The sequence below is a fragment of the Aquarana catesbeiana genome, linkage group LG09 (genome assembly GCF_042186555.1).
Source record: "Aquarana catesbeiana isolate 2022-GZ linkage group LG09, ASM4218655v1, whole genome shotgun sequence".
NCBI lineage: Eukaryota > Metazoa > Chordata > Amphibia > Anura > Ranidae > Aquarana > Aquarana catesbeiana.
The window spans coordinates 39,624,906-39,645,494 of record NC_133332.1 but is presented as its reverse complement, the minus strand read 5'-3'; the positions used below and the strand labels follow the sequence as shown (position 1 = coordinate 39,645,494).

The following is a 20,589-nucleotide window of genomic DNA, read 5'->3' as shown; positions in this document are numbered from 1 at the left end:
CCAGTGGTATCGGACCCAAAACTGTGTGTACTGGGGCTGCTACCTGATACAGATATAGATAAGTTTCATGCTACCTTTATATATGAAACCCTATTTACAGCTAGGAAAGCCATAGCTAAAACCTGGATGCAGTCTCTGCCTCCTACACTGTCGTCCTGGAAAAGAGATGTAAACAATATACTACCATAAAAAAGCTGATATACATACATAGAGGATGCAAACAAAAATATTCAAAGGTATGGGATAGATGGCTGGAAGACGGAGAGACCTGTACTTAAACGCTCAACGCTACACAGTTATATAAAACAGTGCATATGACTTGGTGGTGGGGGAGGGAGAGGTAAGGGCCGCGAAATAAAAGAAATATAAATAAGTGCGGTTTAAGATTGTGGTACCAAGCTTATCAATGGTTCTTTCTCAAACTGTATAACTATTAAGAAAACAGACTGTAATAATTTCATTGTGCAAGGTGTATACCTACTTTCTAATATATGTACACGGCTAATGCTTGTTATGTATCTGTCTATTAATGCTTAATAAAGTCGGATTTCCCAATTAAAAAAAAAATAAAAAAAGTGTCAGTAAAAGGGCCTGCCACTAAGCACTGTTATGTTTTCCCAAACCACAAAAAAAAAGCGCAGCGCTAACTTACTGATCAATAACTTAAAGGGTTATTAAACCCTTGTGTTTTTTTTTTTTTAAATAACAAATATGTCATACTTACCTCCACTGTGCAGTTCGTTTTGCACAGAGTGGCCCCGAACATCCTCTTCTCCGTCCCCCGGCTGCGGCTCAGCTCCTTCCCGCATCGGGGAACCACCTAGGAGAAGTGCTCTCCTTGGGGGTACCCGTGTAATTGTGTGCATCTCTGGCGTGGGAACGAACTGGCTAAGGTGAGTAAACGGGGGGGGGGGCTGGGGGGCTGCTCAGTGACAGAAGTTTTTTCACCTTAAAGCATAGGATGTATTAAGGTGAAAAAACTGAAGGGTTTACAACCCCTTTAACAATAATGGTGGAATCCTCTAGTGTATAGTAATCTCAATAGGCTTCAATATTACGACACTACTGGTCTCTGATACGCAACTTGTGGGTGTAACAAGATGTCCGCTTGCCCCCCTTCTCGGTGTATCCTTACTGTGGAGGAGTGCGGGGTGTAGCAAAATGGTGGCGCCGGTGTCTTGCCGAGAAATTTCGGATAAGGACCCCCCTGTACTGCGCAGGCGCAGCGCTTGCGCAGTACGAACGACTACGGAGCTGCTGAAAACCTTGAGTCAGCTGTACACGGCGCTTGCGCCCTGAGTCCAGGTTCAAGCCTCACCATCTAACCTGTTACAGGCGCCGTGTACAGCTGACTTACAGCTATTCAGATATAAACAGATAGATCCGCGCTTAGGACAGTGTAAGAGCTGCTGCCTATCCCTAATTAGTACCCCTAGGGGTCTAATTGCATAAATAGATAAGTGAAATGAGAATGAAAACGGCGCTGCCCTCTAAGTAATTAAGTAATGGGTATGAATGTCATAAAATACAAACTAAATCCAGATGGCTACGATGTATGAAAGCTCCATCAATAGCTATCATAATGCGGTCTAAACCAAAGAAGACCATATATTCGGAGATAACCGAAAATATTCAAAAGCACCAGTATTTTAGAAACTGCTGAATAAAATATGTCCCCCCAGTGGGATAAATGTGTCAGCCAAGGTAAAATATATGGTAAACGAGTGAAAAAATAATATGGTGAAAGGTGCAGTTAATTATGAAAAAATAATAAATTGACCCCAGAGTTCAAAAATTTTGGGACAAAATGGCGCCAGAGAAAAAAATAATTAAATGGTGATAAATTATCTGTGCGTAGTAGTGTCAGTGTGATGTCCGTGCTGCCCCTTCCATATGTACAAAGAATTAAGTTGGGTTGTGATTGACCCCAATGTTCAAAAATATTGGGACAGTGTGGCGCTTGTAAAAACGTAAGATGTCCTTCTGTGTGACAAACTACTATAAAATAAAATTCAATTAAAACACTCCCTGTGCATTAGATACAGTAAATAAAAAATAACATGCATAAACGATTGATTTCAGTTTCTTTTGTTTGTAGCAAATGATAATTAACTTCTAAAAAGTTTTTTATATATATATAGTCCATGCAAAAAAGAGTGTTTTTAACCAGGTGGAAAAGCAGAGTTCAAATGTAAATGCTGTTTATTTCACCCTTGAGGGCACACCACAGTGACTTCTGTGCGTTTTATTCAAATGGTGACTTGAAGTGCTCGCCCCCCAGTGCTTCCCCACTCACCAGAAATAATCACCCCTACAGGGGTACCGAGCGACAGAGTGGGTGCCTCAGGGTGGATGATGTTCACTCCAGTTGTGCTTCCGTTCCTCTGCTATATGCGATCCTTGCGGCTGTTCCAGGGAAAATATGTGCTCTAATGTGACCATGCTACTCCAACGGTATACCACCTTAATCTGTTAAACTCTCCAGAGATCCAGAGAAAAGAGAAACACAAGGGGGCTTCCTTTATGAAGTATGTCAAGTTTGTTTATTGCACATAAGCCAAAAAAGTCCAAAAATACAAGCCACAAAATAGGTAATAATAAGACAGGCACCGCTGTATGCAGGGATGGGACCAGCAGCGATCTGCGAGCGTGCGTCCCACCTTGCGTTCCAGCCTACTCTTTCGGGTATGACGTGTGAGCGTGACTCCACCTTACGTGTTTCATCATAGGACATTTCAAAGACGGTGTCGACGCCTACGCTTCACACAGTAATATAGTCCTACGGCCCACAACACCACTCCCTTTATGTCGCTCGGGGGGAGGATGTGGTATGGCCGCTAAACTGCAGAGATGTATTACATACAGACTAGGCAAAACTAGGCGCTTTCCAATCGTTCTACAAACTGTTCACCGCTATTGATACTCCAATTGCTCACTGTTATGATGACCCCTAAACTAAATCCATTGCATTCAGAGCAATGTGTATAGATTATTAATAGTATGGTCAAATTGGGAGTAAATTCTCCTGGTATATTGTGTGTAATGGAGACAGATAGCAGTGAATGAACATCAGTACATTATTATTACGTAAATTGCAATTGAATATAAATAAATATTAACTGCTTATGTAGATGAGCTATAGTTAAGCTAAGAGATAAAAACAAACAAGAAAATGTAACAATATAAGAAATATATATATAGAAAACATGTATATAAAAAAATATATATAAAAAATATATACATATATAAAAAAATAAAAAATAATAAATAATAAATAATAAATAATAATAATAGGATCCCCAACATTATTAAATTAAATATTTTAAAAAAATTTAATGTAAAACTAAAAAACATTAAAAACAATATATTATCGCAACCTGTATGTAAAATGTATTAGGATAAATACAAATGCATATAATTGTGCGATTAAAAAATATATATTTTAGGTTAGTAAAATGCATATATATTCAGGTGTCAGGCAAAGGGTGAGGAGGTGGTAATTAGGTGTTCGTGGGTAGACAGGATTCTTAGTACCAAAATATTATTGGTGTTATATATGCTTATACAAAAGAAAGTAAAGGCACATGTGGTGTATGTACCACAACCTTACTACAAAGTGTAAGTCGGCCACTTGTGTGCCGCATCATCATGCCTTGTATCAGATTGACCCCAAAGTTCAAAAGTTTTGGGACAAAACCCGTGTGCCGAATCTGATTTTAACAGCTGTTAAGAGTGATGAAACAAAATATAGGGGAATATGAAATGAGGATTTTATATACATGTTTTCTATATATATATTTCTTATATTGTTACATTTTCTTGTTTGTTTTTATCTCTTAGCTTAACTATAGCTCATCTACATAAGCAGTTAATATTTATTTATATTCAATTGCAATTTACGTAATAATAATGTACTGATGTTCATTCACTGCTATCTGTCTCCATTACACACAATATACCAGGAGAATTTACTCCCAATTTGACCATACTATTAATAATCTATACACAACTGCTCTGAATGCAATGGATTTAGTTTAGGGGTCATCATAACAGTGAGCAATTGGAGTATTAATAGCGGTGAACAGTTTGTAGAACGATTGGAAAGCGCCTAGTTTTGCCTAGTCTGTATGTAATACATCTCTGCAGTTTAGCGGCCATACCACATCCTCCCCCCGAGCGACATTACCATAATAATAATACACTGACCTACCTGACATACATACACTGACCTAACTACCTGGCATACATACACTGACAGTAGTGACATACATACACTGACCTACCTACCTGACATACATACACTGACGGTAGTGGCATACATACACTGACCTACATACACTGACAGTAGTGACATACACTGACCTACCTGACATACATACACTGATGGTAGTGGTATACATACACTGACCTACATACACTGACAGTAGTGACATACACTGACCTACCTGACATACATACACAGACGGTAGTGACATACATACACTGACCTAACTACCTGGCATACATACACTGACAGTAGTGACATACATACACTGACCTACCTACATAACATACATACACTGACCTACCTGACATACATATACTGACCTAACTACCTGGCATACATACACTGACAGTAGTGACATACATACACTGACCTACCTACCTGACATACATACACTGACGGTAGTGGCATACATACACTGACCTACATACACTGACGGTAGTGACATACACTGACCTACCTGACATACATACACTGATGGTAGTGACATACATATACTGACCTACCTACATGACATACATACCCTGACGGTAGTGACATACATACACTGACCTACCTGACATACATACACTGACCTACCTACATGACATACATACACTGACCTACATGACATACATATACTGACCTAACTACCTGACATACATACACTGACGGTAGTGACATACATACACTGACCTACCTACATGGCATACATACACTGACGGTAGTGACATACATACATACACTGACCTACCTACATGACATACATACACTGACGGTAGTGACATACATTCACTGACCCACCTACCTGACATACACGGACCTACCTGAAATACACACACTGACGGTAGTGACATGCATACACTGACCTACCTGACCAGGAGACAGACTTCATGTGTCCTGCAGCAGCTCAGCTCAGCCATGGTGTGCGGTGTGCCCATCATCATCACAGCAGGCAGCCAGAGGAGGAGCGGAGAGCCGCCCTCCCGAGCCCAGAGAGGGGATCGGGGATCTTACAGTGAGGTGGCACAGCACCCGCATTCTAATTCCCACCTTCTGGAGCCTGCATCGCCTATGATGGACCTCACACGTCCCGCGGTCCTGGCATTGGACCAGTGGGACATCCATCATAGGCGCTGCAGGCTCCAGAAGGCGGGACCTGCTATGTCACTCGGCCGCACTCCGCGGTGCTCTGGATCAGATCGGACCCCGCTCGGCGCGGCGCTCGGGGCTACCAACAGAATGGTGCATGCCTGAGACCTGGGGCTTTTCGGGGACCCATTTGGGGTTCCAGCCCCCCCTCCCCTTCCAACGCCACTGGTTTTCAATAAAATGTAACTTTCTGAGATGAAACAAATATGCCGCCAGTAAGTCCAGAATTCCTGACCTGCATGTTAGAGGGTATTAGTTCTGCCCTTTAGGTTCCACACATCCAGCCTGTCTGTCATTGATCCTAGTAATGAGTTATTTAAAGTAGAACTATAGGCAAAACATATTTTTTTTTCCATTTTGGATAGACCAAGGGAGGGTATAACCCCTGTCAGATTTTTTTCGTCATCTGTGTCCCATTTCAGAGATTTCCCTTCACTTCCTGTCCCATAGACAAACAGTAAGTGGGAAGAAATACCTGCAAAATTAAGGGAATTCCTTTGGGGCCACCAGGTCACCAGAACTAGTTTCCCCATTGGGATATTTCCCCTCTAAAACTTTTCTGGGGACAACCCAAAATTTGGGATTTTCTTTTACTTTCACTTTTAATTATAATGGTAAACAGGACATATAGAGAGGGTGAATCTCCTTAATGGGGGCACAGATAGCAAGAAAACCTGACAGGTGTTCTAATCCCTCTCCTCTCTATCTAAAACGAAAAAAAAAAATAAAAAGGTTTTGCCTTTATTTATGCTCTAATGCCGCCTACACACGGCCGGACTTTTCGTCTACAAGAGGCCGACGGACCAAAGCCGGCTGACAATCCGATCGTGTGTGGGCTTCCCCGGACTTTCAGCTGACTTTTCGAGCCGAAAATCTGACGGACTTTAGATTTAAAACATGCTTCAAATCATTACGTCGTAACTCCGCCGGACCCAGAAATCTGCTCGTCTGTGTGCTAGTCTGACGGACAAAAACCCACGCTAGGGCAGCTATTGGCTACTGGCTATCAACTTCCTTATTTTAGTCCGGTGTACGTCATCACGTACGAATCCGTCGGACTTTTGTGTGATCGTATGTAGGCAAGTCCGTTCGTTATAAAGTCTGCCGCAAGTCTGCCAAAAGTCCGCCAAAAGTCCGTCGAAAGTCCGTCGGACGGGCTGTCGGACTTTTGTAGCCAAAAAGTCCGACCGTGTGTACGCGGCATAAGGGTGGATAGTTGATGCTAAGGAGTCTATTGTGAGTCTTCCTCTGGAGGAGGGTGTTGGGAGTGTGAACAGCTTTGAGAGCTTGTGGCTGGTATTCTAATGTTACAATGGACCTTATTCTTGGTGTGCCACTATTTGTGAGTACCTCTTTGTGGAGAACTGCCCTATCATGTGGGGGAAGTAGAAGCTAGGGAAAAGTATGTTCACTTCTTTATTTCTCTACTTACAGTAATTTTTTAGAGTAAAGCTTATGCTCTGTTTATCTGAACGCAACTGAATATTGTTTATTTTGTGCTGGGATTAAGTGGAGAGTGTAAGGGGCGTTCAACATGAGTGCTGCGAGAGTTGGAAGGTCTGGCATCTACTTTGATGTGGAAAGGGTTAAAGGAGTGTAGAACCCTCTAGTGTGCTTGATGTACATAGTTTGTAGTGTTTGCAAATGTGGCATGGCTGAGACCCAGGCCTGGGTTTAATCTGGGTCAGGGCTCAGTGACTCAGGGGGGCTGGATGAATCAGCAAGCAGCATCTCTGGTGACTCCCCCTGCTTTCTGGAACCTTGGAGAAGCTTCCAGAAGTAGGGGGTGGAGTCTAGGAGGAGCTGCTTGAAGTATGGATGAGGGCCCCAGCCAAACCCCAGCAAAATGGGCTGGCAGGGGGCAGGCCACCTCATAAACACGCATGGGTCCTGCCAGCAGGGGCAGTTGGGTGGAAGATGGATATTGAGTGCTGAGGAGGCTGTCGGTGACCCTTGTGGGCGCCCCCTAGTCTGGGAGGGTGGTGACTTTGGGTCTGGGGCTCGGGTGCTGAAGGGACCCTCTGAAACACACGGAGGAATCCTTTCTGGAGGCATGGGCGCAAGAAGAGGACAGTGGGAGCAGGTCAGCACACCTAGGTTGTCTCCTGAAAAGTCAGCGGGGTGGGCTGGTGAGTTATCAGTCTGGGAGGACTGTGGAGAAGTAGCCAGGAGGGCTAGAGAAATGGGCAGCTGCAGCCAGGAGGGCTGGCAGTGCCTAAAGAGGTGGTGCTGGGACCAGTAGCCAGCTTGAGAGATCAAGCTGGCCACTGTAATTTTGCTACACACTTAAAGGGGTCTCGGGTTCCTGCCTATAACAGGCTTTTGCTCCAAATCTGACTGAGTGCTTTGTGAGATCTACAACAGTGAGCCAGCCGGAGTTCTGCAAGCAAGTGTGCTGGAGGAAGTGAGGAGTGTATATATGAGAAATTGTCCCTGAAGTTCTTTGAAGTCAAGTGGGCATCCCATAATACCCATATCCCCATCCAAGTTTGATACCCTCAATAAAACAAAAAAGGTTAGGTGGTCAACTTTTTTATATGGAGAGCTCAGCAATGGCAGCATATATAGTGCAGGTTTGGGCAGCTGGGAGTTATAAAAATATAAGCTTCTGTTCACAGATTTTCTGTCTCCTTTCTATAGAACACTCAAAATTACGAGTAGTTGTAATCGAGTTACAATGGTGTCCCAGAAAAGAGAAGATATTTCATATTCTGATAAGGAATGCAAACACGGCAAACCTGCCGAAGGTAAGAAATTAACTGAGACAAAATCATTTCCTTGTGTGGTGTACACACTTTACCACAACCTACATCCATGCATGATTCTTTGTGCATTTCATTGCCATTCAGTGTGACTATGAATTGTGGTGTTGTGATGTGATGTGCTGGTGGTGTTATAAAGGTCAGGTATGTTTTTGCCTGTGTTGTGGTTTGTTGACAGCTTAATGGGCTGCTTTACCACAACCCAGTTTAATGTAACACAGGATAAGTTCATCCTTAATAAAATGTGCGTTTACTATATATTTTTTTCTTATAAGCCTGTAAACCATTGCATCCCGTGATCAGCAGATCCTGGGTGTAATGTCTGGCTCTTGCAGACTGTCAGGGTAGCTGTCTGCTCGTTCCTCTAAAACAGACAGGGAATTACTTCAGTCCAGGAAGCTCAATAGACACTCAAGAGTGCTCATCAGCAACCTTGAAGCTTATTGAGAACGACAAGCCATCAGCCACAAAGGCTCTGTGAATGTATGATGCAGCCGCGTGGGCAGAGCCCGCACAGATGAGCACTTTTCAAATTCTGACAGTGGGTGCGGGGAAGAGATCCCCATCCTGTTGTCACAGAGAAGGAGGGGAGCAGCAGGAGGATCATGTAACAGGACCCCAAAGGTGAACTTATCCTTTAAATGTTGCCTTTTTTCATATTATACTAATGGTTCATTCACGTGGGCAGCTGGTTAAGCTACAATTTTACCCACCCAACTGCCCACCTACACAAGGGAATGTAGCCGCTCAGGGCTATTCACATGCCATAGCCGTTATGCTTTGTTTCATGGGCCTTGCAAAAATTAAATGTCCCATCATATGTGCTTGGTGGTACAGCAATGCATGTGGTTGCAGCACAATGGGTCAGCATTTTCAGGTTTAAAACAGATGGTGAGGAGGACCCCATTTATCTCTATTGGTCTGTCCTAAACTCTTCTCCCTGTCTGTCTGCAGTAATGTACACTGAGATGTGATTCCTGGGCAGGTGTGAGGTCATTGTGGTCTGCCAACCCAGCAGCCAATCAAGTCGGAACCTGGAAAGAAGACCAGAAGAAAATGGCAGCACTATAGGTGTGCACAGTGGGTGTGGTGGGTGTGCCTGGGCACACCCTAATCATCCTGTGCAATGCTGATTACCCCTGTTTAGACCCCTGATATTCCACTAAAGCCCCCCGATGGGGCTCCAAAAAAAATGTAAAAAAATAAAATTAAAAAAAATGTAAAAAAAATAAAATTGTAAAAAATAATAAAAAATTAAATAAGAAAAATATAATAAAATACTAACACCAATCTTTGCCCTACTGACACTGTCCAGTGCTCTACTGATGCCGTCAGTACACATACACACATGCATATGTGTTTGAGCTTTGGGGTGCACACTCTAATGTACTAGGCTGTGCCCACCTATGGGCAGCACCTATGACCGACTGGAGCGCTGATAGTGCAGCCCTAGTGGGAATCACTAGTGAGGCAAGTCTGCCATAATGTGCTAATATCCTGTGCATACTAGCACATTATGACTAAAAGCTCCCGGGACCCAAGCGACAGGGACGAGCAAACCAGCTCCAGCCACTGTCTCTGGGCCTAATTGGATAGATTTGTAGCAGCGTAGCCATTGGCTCCCACTGCTGTCAATCAAATCCAATGACACGGGAGCCGGGGGGCGGGGCAGAGTCCTGCTGTCTGTGTCAATAGACGCAAAAACAGGACACGGGAGCACGCCCGGACGAGTGTCCAGAGGGAGAGCGGTTCTCCAACGGGGCACTCGAGAAGAGGAGAAGCAAGGAGCGCAACTGAGGGACCCCAGAAAAGGAGGATCGGGGCCACTCTGTGCAAAACCGACTGAACAGAGAAGGTAAGTATGACTTGTTTGTTTTTTTTTTTTTTTTGTTCGTTTTTTTAAACTAACCTTTCCTTTTAAGTCCCTTTAGAAATACACAACCAACCTGCTAAGTGACTTTAATTTTCATTCTGGCTTTAACTGTGAATTATAGGACTAGTGTCTTCCCATAGATGCCAGTATTTTTATTGGAATTGGAGCCTACTGAAATATGAAACAGAGAGCTCTATGGTTTTAACATAACCCATGTTCTTCCCCGCTTTTGTGTATTTTTTCTGTGTTGTATTGAACTGCATTAGGTTGTGGTTGTTCTGTAGTATGCTGATACCTAGTGGTGGTTTTGGGCAACTTCAACTTGTAGAAACATCCTTTGTACTGCAATCATCTGAGGTAAAATTGTATTGGATTCAACTTTTGTGTTATATTGAATTCCTGCGGAGGGTGCCAAGTCGGCAGGTGACCATACAGTCTGGACAGACTGGGTCTAAGAAGGTATATCAATGTATAAAGCTGCATTTGAAACAGAACAGCCCTCTCCTGAGCTGACCTCACCCACACACACTGGAGCGATAGGGTGGATGGGGCACCACATACAGTGCCTTGAAAAAGTACTCCTACTCCTTGCAATTTTCCACATTTTGTCATGTTACAACCAAAAACGTAAATGAAGGCCAAGGAACACACCAGACAGGTCAGGGATAAAGTTGTTCAATCCATCATCCAAAAATGGAAAGAGTATGGTACAACTGCAAACCTACCAAGACTTGGCCGTCCACCTAAACTGACAGGCTGGGCAAGGAAAGCATTAATCAGAGAAGCAGCCAAGAGGCCCATGGTAATTCTGGAGGAGCTGCAGAGATCCACAGCTCAGGTGGGAGAATCTGTCCACAGGACAACTATTAGTCATGCTCTCCACAAATCTGGCCTTTATGGAAGAGTGACAAGAAGAAAGTCATTGTTGAAAGAAAACCATAAGAAGTCCTATTTGCGAGAAGCCATGTGGGGACACAGCAAACGTGGAGGAAGGGGCTCTGGTCAAATTTAACTTTTTGGCCTAAAAGCAAAACGCTATGTGTGGTGGAAAACTAACACTGCACATCACCCTGAACACACCATCCCCACCGTGAAACATGGTGGTGGTCGCGGCATCATATTGTGGGGATGCTTCTTTCTTTTTTTTTTCTTCTTTTTATTCAGCAGATATAGGGAAGCTGGTCAGAGTTGATGGATGGAGCCAAATACAGGGCAATCTTAGAAGAAAACCTGTTATGCTGTGTACACACGGACAGACTTTTCGACCAGACTGGTCCGACGGAACAAATCCATCGGACAATCCGATAGTGTGTGGGCTTCATCGCACCTTCAGCTGACTTTTTCTGTCGAAAATAAGACGGACTTTAGATTTGGAACATGTTTCAAATCTTTCCGATGGACTCGTCCAGTTGAAAAATCAGTTTGTATGCTAGTCCAACGGACGAAAGCTGATGCTAGGGCAGCTATTGGCTATGAACTTCCTTATTTTAGTCCGGTGTACGTCATCACGTACGAATCCATCGGACTTTGGTGTGATCGTGTGTAGGCAAGTCGAAGTCCATCGGAAGTCCATTGAAAAGTCCGATGGGATTCAGTCCGTCGAAAGTCCGGTAGTGTGTACACAGCTTTAGAGTCTGAAAAAGGCTCAAGATTGGGGCGGAGGTTCACCTTCCAGCAGGACAGCAACTCTAAACATACAGCCAGAGCTACAATGGAATGGTTTAGATCAAAGCATATTCATGTGTTTACATTTTTGGTTGTAACAGTGCAAAATTTCAAGGGGTATGAATACTTTTTCAAGCCACTGTATAGTCATGTGACTATAAGAGGTTGAAATCCCATGAAGATACACTGAGAAAAGGCTGTTGAATCTTCCTCGATAGTATTAGCTTGTTGGCTGGCTTCTTTAAAGAGAAATACATGGGCCACCTTTGCCAAACTCTCTTAAAAGTATATGATTATCCTCTGCCTTCAACACTTTTAACTACTAATCTGGAGCAAGCATGCAGCAAGTAAAATCAAAACCCTTTACCTGCATTCTTATTCAAAATCAGTAACTCTGAAGGCAGCTTTACATGTACATTTTGCAGGAACACAAATGTTAATGCGCACAACAGCACATCACATGGCAATGAAGTTTATATTCATTGACACATGCACTGTCATTCATTTTATTTGATTTTTTTGTGCTACCTTAATTGAACGTGTGGCATGATGCTAGTTAACACATGTGCATTAACACGGTACACAAATATAAATGCACCCTGAAAGTGTTGAGCTGAGAATCAGCATGACAGCCAGACAACTGGCATTATTAGAAGGTCAGTAGTGGCAGCCTATGTATTTATCTAATGACAAGTTCCCTTTAAAGTGGTTTTAAGCCCTTACATATACCCAGTGAAGTGAATGGCCTCAGGTGTTACACAGAGATTAAACAAATCCTCCTACATAAGTTGTACCTGTTTATTTGCAGTCTTCTCTACATATGTTCAAAGTGCTGATTTCTTTTTTAGAGCTTGTCCGAGCTTTCCGCAAAAAATGGGGCAGAGAGTTGAAATTACACTCTGCAGAGCTCAATAAGGAGAACTCTGGGAGCTGATTGGAGAGAAGGGACACACCCCCTTCACACAGGAACAGAGCTGAGGCTTTCAATCACAGGCCGTGTGCTGGAGCTCCCTCCCCTGTCACCTTTTTTCTCTTGGTGTCAGGAAAACTTGTCAGAAGTGATTCATGCGGCTAGCAGAGGAACGAGGCAAGAGACAGAAATGACACTTAGTGCGCTTAAAGTATAACTAAAGGCAAAACTTTTTTTTTTTTGATAGAGTGGAGAGGGATTAGAACCCCTGTCAGTTGTTATCACTATCTGTGCCCCCGTTAAGGAGATTCACCCTCTCTATTTGTCCTGTTTACCATTATCAGTGCAAATGAAAGTAAAAGAAAAACCCCAAATTTTGGGTTGTCCCCAGAAATGTAATAGAGGGGAAATCTTCCAATGAGGACACTAGTTCTGGAGACCTGGGGGTCCCCAATGAATTCCCTAATTTTTAGGTGTTTCCTTGTACTTTCTGTTTGGCTATGGGACAGGAAGTGAATTTAAATCTCTACAATGGGACACAAATGGTGAAAAAAAATCTGACAGGGGTTATAAACTTTCCTTGCTCTATCCAAAATGAAAAAAAAAGTTTTGCCTGTAGTCCTACTTTAATTGAGACAAGTACACCCTATAGAGGTATATGCTTTGTTCATATTTCATATCTGAGGTTTACAACTGCTACTTTCTAGCACAATAAGGTTTTATCAGCTGAACTATTGATTTAACTGATTTATTTCATTTTTTTTACCTTTTTTTTGTTAAATCTTTTTTTTTTCAGCTTTCAGATTCCATTTATTCCTGAAGCATATTATACAAAGCAATGAAGAACAGAATCCTCTGGCTGTGATGAGATGGCCTAAAAATGGCTCATTTCTTCTAGAGCAAATAAAAAACTGGATAGCGAATAAATGTACGTATTTTTATGTTGTTTAATGCCGCGTACACACGAGCGGACTTTCCGGCGAACTAGGTCCGACGGACTTTCCGAACCAACGGACTTGGCCACACACGATCGGACTGAGTCCGTTTAAAAGTCCGGTCAGTTTGAACGTGATGACGTAAACGGGACTAAAAAAGGAAGTTCAATAGCCAGTAGCCAATAGCTTCCCTTGCGTCGTATTTGGTCCGTCGGACTAGCACACAGACGAACGGTTTTGCCTATTTTTAGTCCATCGGACAGATTTGAAACATGTTCTATTTCTAGGTCCGTCAGATTATTATCCCGAAAAGCTATCGGACTAGCCCACACACGATCGGATTGTCCGCCGGAAAGTCCGCTCGTGTGTGCGTGGCATAATAGTGAGCTAGTGTTGGGGTTTCTAGGTCTGAGGAGATTGTCTTTGGGCTAAATGTAAAGGTAAATGTACTTTATGTTTTCATTTTCTTCTAAGTTCTTTCATATATTAAAAAAAAATAAATAAATATTGAATTCAGTTAAAGTACATGCATGTGTCTTTATATTAGCTTTACCTAACACTCTACATGGCAAGACTCTAAATGGGAAAGGTAAATTGAATATTGTGAATTAATCAGGTTCTATTGTATCTGAGCATTGTTGTCAGCCTAAAACTGGCTATAGACAGAATGGTGAGATGTGCATGCAGTATCCAAATGGGTTTAAGGCATCCCTGTACAAGAGCACTCTTGTCCTAAAAGCCATCCTATGTTGAGCAATTGAGAACTGGAGAAGAAAATGTCTGTATTTGTCCTAGGAAGGCTAATGCCGTGTACACACTACCGGACTTTTCGTTGGACTAAACTCCGAAGGACTTTTCGGCGAGGTTCCAACGAAACGGACTTGCCTACACACGATCACACCAAAGTCCGATCGTTTTGAACGTGATGATGTACGACCGGACTAGAATAAGGAAGTTCATATCCAGTAGCCAATAGCTGCCCTTGCGTCCTTTTTCATCCGTCAGACTAGCATACAGACAAACTGATTTTTCAATTGGACTCGAGGCCGTCGGAAAATTTGAAACATGTTCTATTTCTAAAGTTCGTCAGATTTTTTGACAGAAAAGGTCCGATGAAGCCCACACATGATCGAATTGTCAGATGGATTTGTTCCGTCAGACCAGTTCGGTCAAAGTTTGGTCGTGTGTACACAGGATTAGGCCCCTTTTACATGGGGCAGAATCTGCATTGCTCAGCACGGGATCTGTCAACTGAGTTCCCTGCTGAGCAAAGCGAGCAAATGACAGGTCTTTGACAGTTTTTGACAAGTCCATTATTTAAAAAATGTCCCCCAAAGCAGATTCATTGTCAATCACGATGCCCATCGCTATCGCCAATTGTAGGGGTCTGCGGGGGGCTTATCAGAATCTGGAAGCCCCTTTAACAAGAGGGCCCCCAGATCCTGCCCCCCATGTGAATGAGTATGGGGTACATAGTACCCGTACCCATTCACCCAAAAAAAGTGTAGTGTAGAAAAAAAGACATTAAACAGTTTTTGAGTCCTTTATTTAAAAAGTCCTTTATTTAAAAAATAAAAATAAATATCCCCTGAAGTAGATCCATCGTCATTTAGGGTGCCAGCTACTACCGCCGACAAAAATGCTCCACTCCTGATGAAAGCTCCCTTCATCTGCCCGCTCCACCATCTGACAGTTTCTAAATAACTAAGGGGCGGGACCACTCAAAGACATCACTGGGTGACCCCGTCCCCTTGTGACATCATGTCCCTGGTCGGGGTTACCCAGTGACATAATCGGGTGGCCCTGTCCCTTAGTTATTTAAGAACTGTCAGACGTCTGAGCGGGCAAACGGTGGGGGGCTTTATCAAGAGTGGAGCATTTTTGTTGTTTTTTTTTTGGGGTTCGGCGGTAGTGGCTGGCACCCTAAATGACAATAGATCTACTTTGGGGGACTTTTTAAAAAAAATAAAGGACTTGTCTAAAAACTGTCTTTTTTCACATTACACTTTTTTTGGGTAAATGGGATCCTGCCCCCCCCCCCATACTCATTCACATGAGGGGAGCAGGATCTGGGGGCCCCCTTGTTGAAGGGGGCTTCAAGATTCTGATAAGCCCCCGCCCACAGACCCCTGCAACCACCAGCCAGGTTTGTGGGGAAGAGGCCCTTGTCTTCATCAACATGGAGACGAGGTGCTTTGGGGGTGGCCCCCTGCCCCAAAGCACCCCCCCATGTTGAGAGCATGTGGCCTGGTATGATTCAAGAGTGGGGGGGGGGCACTCACTCGCCCCCATCCCCTTTCCTGGCCTGCCGGGCTGCATGCTTGGATTGCGATGGTCACTATATATTGATAGAATGTGAATTATAAAAAAAATCTGTATTTATTCAGATTTTTTGAGGTAGGAATGTATAGCGTCTCTATAACTTGAAAGTTTTATTTCTGTTTTCAGCATCTGGTTTTAATGCACTGAAAATCATCTCTTCGTTACGTCAAGAGCCAATTTACAGAAGTCCAGGTGGCGGGCAGCAGATGGGTGAGGAAAGTCTGATATCCATAATTTGTATTTTGTAGAAAGAATTGTATGATTCTCCTTCTGGTTTCTGTCTGTATATCAGTCAATTCAGACATTGTACCTGCTAAAAAGAGATGAGAAAACACAGGTAGCCTCATAGACAAGACATTGCTATCTCTCCATCTAAACAGACTGACAGACTTGAATTAGAGCTGACCTCCTGGATAAGTAAATATTGTCTAGATATAGGAGTGATGTGTATTTTTCCTTGAATCTTGGTCTATTTTGTGTTTCTCCCAGATCTGTGCAGTATGGCTGCCATGTAAGCAGCCTTATATAGTGTGGGGCGTGGACTTAGGCCCCGAGTCATGATTGGCTAAAGGCAACCTGCCTTCGGCCAATCATGGCTCTCACAGCAGCGCTGTGATTGGCCAAAGCATGCAGGTCAGGTGCATGCTTTGGCCAATAATTAGACGTTAATGCACTGTGATCTCGCAGTGCATTATGGGGCGTTCCCCGGCGCTCGAATTCACCACGAACGCCCCATAATGCCTTGCTATTTAGCGAAGGCAGAACACCAGATGTTCGACTCGAACATCAGGCCCATCCCTAATGGCTAACGTATTTTAATCTACTCTAATTTTTCTGTTGCTACCCAGAAGCAGCGGGCTAGTTTTCAACAAGTGAAGAAGCATCTCAGAGATCTGGATATCGCCTACAGCATGCTCTACCCGAGTGGTGGAAAGAGGGAAAGCGCATTTCTCTTTTTTCATACATCACGGCACACAGAGCCTCAGTAATAACTGAAGGGTTATATAGGGTATCACTAGGTGATTGGACACTGGCACACCCTAACCAGGAAGTTCAGCCCTCTATATAATCCCTCCCCTTACAGGGATACCTCAGTTTTTTAGCCAGTGTCTTAGGTGTTGGACGTGTAAAGATGTCCTGTGCTGAGCTCCAAAGGCAATATCCTATATCCTATACTGGGGCAAGCCAGGCGAACTTAATCCATTTCAAAGTGTCCTTTCTAGGCCGAATTGGATGGTACCCAGGCCTTGTGTCCAAAGAAATGAGGTTTTACCTGTAACGCTTCCTCTTTTTTAGAGAGCTGAACCCCGCATTTCAGAAAATGGTTTTTCTAGCCTTATTTCTGGCCGGGTGCTTTACAGGCCCAGAACTGTGGATCCCCCTATCCATAGGGGGCCCCAGTCTCTGAAGGTTTTTCCAAAATGGAGCCCACCGTGAGAGGTGAAGATTGAGTCTGTATAACAGAACCCTGCGGCTGGATAAGGTAAGGGAGATTCCACAGAATTTTTTAATTCTAGTAGGTTTCTCCTTTAAGGTAAATGCATGCTATGCCTATTGTCGCCACCGGGGGCTGCTAAGAGCACATACCTTCTCATGCTGACTGTCTGTCTCGATGTTCACGCTGCACAGCTCCTCCAGCTGAGCTCCAGGTAGGATGGAATGGGAGGTTCTCCTCTGGATATTCCCCCCAGAATAGAGAATAGGGGGAGGCCGCAGGTGGTCTGTGAGGCGGTAGTATACCGCACTATCACCGCCGCCATTGCCACGTGCAGGCCCCATCACTGCCGGCCTCTCTCATTCCTTCCCCACCCCCAGCCTTTCCTCCACGCTTGTCCCGGAGGGTCGGCTCGCGCGGGAAGCGCACGTTTGTTTGAAAAACGAGGGGGGGGTAGGGGGGGTGGAGCGTCAGCACGCTCAGACGCCCACATTGCCGGCTGCAAGGCTATAAGAGGCACACTTTACAGGTGCACACAGCCTTCAGAGGGACACAGAGCTGACGGTCGCATGTAAGGTGGGACACAGGCATTCTCCTAGGCAGCATTTACTAAGGAAACACTAGACTGGGCATTTGGTAGCAGGGCTGTTGCCGGACTACATCGCTCAGCGGTCAGTGTTCATTTTGTGATACCTCCACCTTGTTGCTTTGCACTAAGGGTAGAAGAGATTCAAATACCCCAAGAACCAGAGGCTCTAGGGGATCTCCTTCAGGTTCTGAGGACCCCCTTTCTGCAGCATCCTCCCCCCCTGAGGGGCCAGGGACGGCTAGCCATAGAGAGCCATTGGGGTCAGGGGCTACACCTGCTTCTGGCACTTCAGCCCCTGTATACATTACACAGGAGGTTTTTTCCTCAACCATTAATGGTTTAGAGGAAAGATTAATGGCCATATTGCATCTTCACTCAGTGGAAGAAAACGCACTAGGTCTTCCTCTGTTTCCCAGAGGAGCTCTGGGATAGGGGAGAGGAATCCCTTTCAGAGGATCGGGATTGGACGGATGATTCCTCCTCTGAGGAATCAGGTGGAGAGGGACCCTCTTCGGCTTCCCAGGAGGAGAAGGTCTTAGTGCAGATCCTTGCTGGATTGGTCCGCTCCACATTTAAGTTGCCCGTATCTGAATCAGTTAAAGAACCCTCTTCTTCTTTGGGGTCACTGAAACCTCCCCAAACAGCACATGCTTTTCCTGTTCATAATTTACTTGAAAAGCTCATTTATTCTGAGTGGGATCACCCAGATAAACGTTTTTTTCCGCCGAAAAAGTTTTCAACACTTTATCCTATGGAAGAAAAGTTTATTAAAATGTGGGGAATACCGGCCGTTGATGCCGCCATTTCCTCCGTAAATAAAAATCTAACTTGTCCGGTAGACAATGCTCAGATGCACAGGGATCCTGTGGATAAAAGGATGGAATCCCTATTAAAGGATGTTTTCTCCTTAGCAGGTTCAGTGGCTCAACCTGCAGTAGCAGCGATTGGAGTCTGTCAATACTTAAGAGACCATGTTAAGCAGGTCATCAAAGTTCTACCGGAACAGCAGGCCCAGGGGTTGGCTAACCTTCCAGCGGCCTTATGTTTTGTTGTTGACGTCATCAGAGATTCTATCATCCAAACCTCTCGTCTTTCACTTGGGTTGGTGCATATGCGTAGAATCTTATGGTTGAAAAATTGGTCAGCTGAAGCAACATGTAAGAAGCTTGTGGCTGGGTTTCCATTTCGTGGTGCAAGGTTGTTTGGAGAAGACTTGGATTACTACGGTATATCCAAAGGATCTCTTGTGGGAAAAGCACTCTCTTACCTGTTAAGAAAAATAGTAAGCGTCCCTCTTTCAAACGGACTCTTTCCCCAGCGCCAGGGGCATCAGCCTCCAGGCAGTCGCGACGGCCTCCTCCGTCTGGGTCAAGAAACAAGAGTCAACCCCAGGGACATAAGAAGTCCTGGGGGAAGAAGTCTACTAGACAAGACACTAAGGCCTCTTTATGAAGGGGCGCCCCCGCTCGCTCAAGTGGGGGGAAGACTGCTACAGTTCTTAAAGCTCTGGCAGGAGGACTTTCAGGACAGATGATAATCTCCACGGTAACCTTGGGGTACAAACTGGAGTTCCAAGAATTTACCTCTCCTCGTTTCCTCAGATCAAGTGTCCCCAGAGATCCAGAGAAAAAGCAGTCGCTCCTTCTAGCGTTAGAGCGACTTTTGTCGCAAGAGGTCATTATGGTGGTTCCCACGAAGGATCAAGGATTGGGCTTTTATTCCAACCTTTTTACGGTCCAAAAGCCAAATGGGGATGTCAGACCCATTCTGGATCTAAGGGATCTGAATTGATTCCTAAGGATTCGGTCCTTCCGCATGGAATCAATTCGGACAGTAGTCTCCATCCTGCAGGGAGGAGAATTTCTGTCATCGATAGACATCAGAGATGCATATCTGCATGTGCCCATTTTTCCTGCTCATCAGAAGTTTCTGCGCTTCGAGATAGGAGGGCGTCATTTCCAGTTTGTGGCTCTGCCTTTCGGGATAGCCACTGCACTTTGAGTGTTTACAAAGATCTTGGCTCCTCCTCTGGCCAGATTAAGGGCCCAGGGTATAACTGTCATAGCATACCTAGATGACCTGCTCTTGATAGACCGGTCGGTAGCCTCTTTGAATATAAATTTTAGGACCACAGTCAAGTATCTGGAACACCTAGGTTGGATTCTCAACCTAGAAAAATCTTTCCTAAAACCAGTAAGAAGACTGGAGTATTTGGGTCTGATCATAGATACAAGCCAGGAGAAAGTATTTCTACCTCAGGCAAAGATCACTGCTTTACGGGAGCTGATTATGGTAGTCAGGACCAAAAAGGGTCCTTCTGTCCGCCTTTGTATGAGGCTGCTAGGAAAGATGGTGTCTTCATTCGAAGCAGTTCCCTATGCTCAGTTTCATTCAAGACTGCTGCAACACAGTATCCTGTCAGCCTGGAACAAAAAGGTTCAGGCATTAGACTTTCCGATGCACCTGTCTCATGCTGTGCGTCAGAGCCTCAATTGGTGGTTAATACCCGAAAACCCGCAGAAGGGGAAATTATTTCTACCGGTTACCTGGACGGTGGTAACAATGGATGCCAGTCTGTCGGGTTGGGGAGCAGTTCTGGAACAGTCTGCGGTCCAAGGGGTATGGTCCAAAAACGAGAGGACCTTACCCCTCAACATTTTGGAGATCCGTGTGGTATATCTAGCCCTAAAGGTCTGGACTCTC

The 20,589-nt window shown here is 44.4% G+C and overlaps 1 protein-coding gene across 1 annotated transcript in view; it reads left to right on the top strand.

The window, feature by feature from the left end:
- The window catches only part of LOC141107531 (uncharacterized), a 204,297-nt gene that overhangs the window by 9,018 nt on the left and 174,690 nt on the right, over positions 1-20,589 (top strand). The window contains exons 2-4 of the mRNA XM_073598330.1: positions 8,036-8,142; positions 13,402-13,533; positions 15,989-16,072. Coding sequence (XP_073454431.1) covers positions 8,073-8,142; positions 13,402-13,533; positions 15,989-16,072 — 286 coding nt within the window. The 5' untranslated portion in view covers positions 8,036-8,072. The remainder of the gene's footprint in view (positions 1-8,035; positions 8,143-13,401; positions 13,534-15,988; positions 16,073-20,589) is intronic.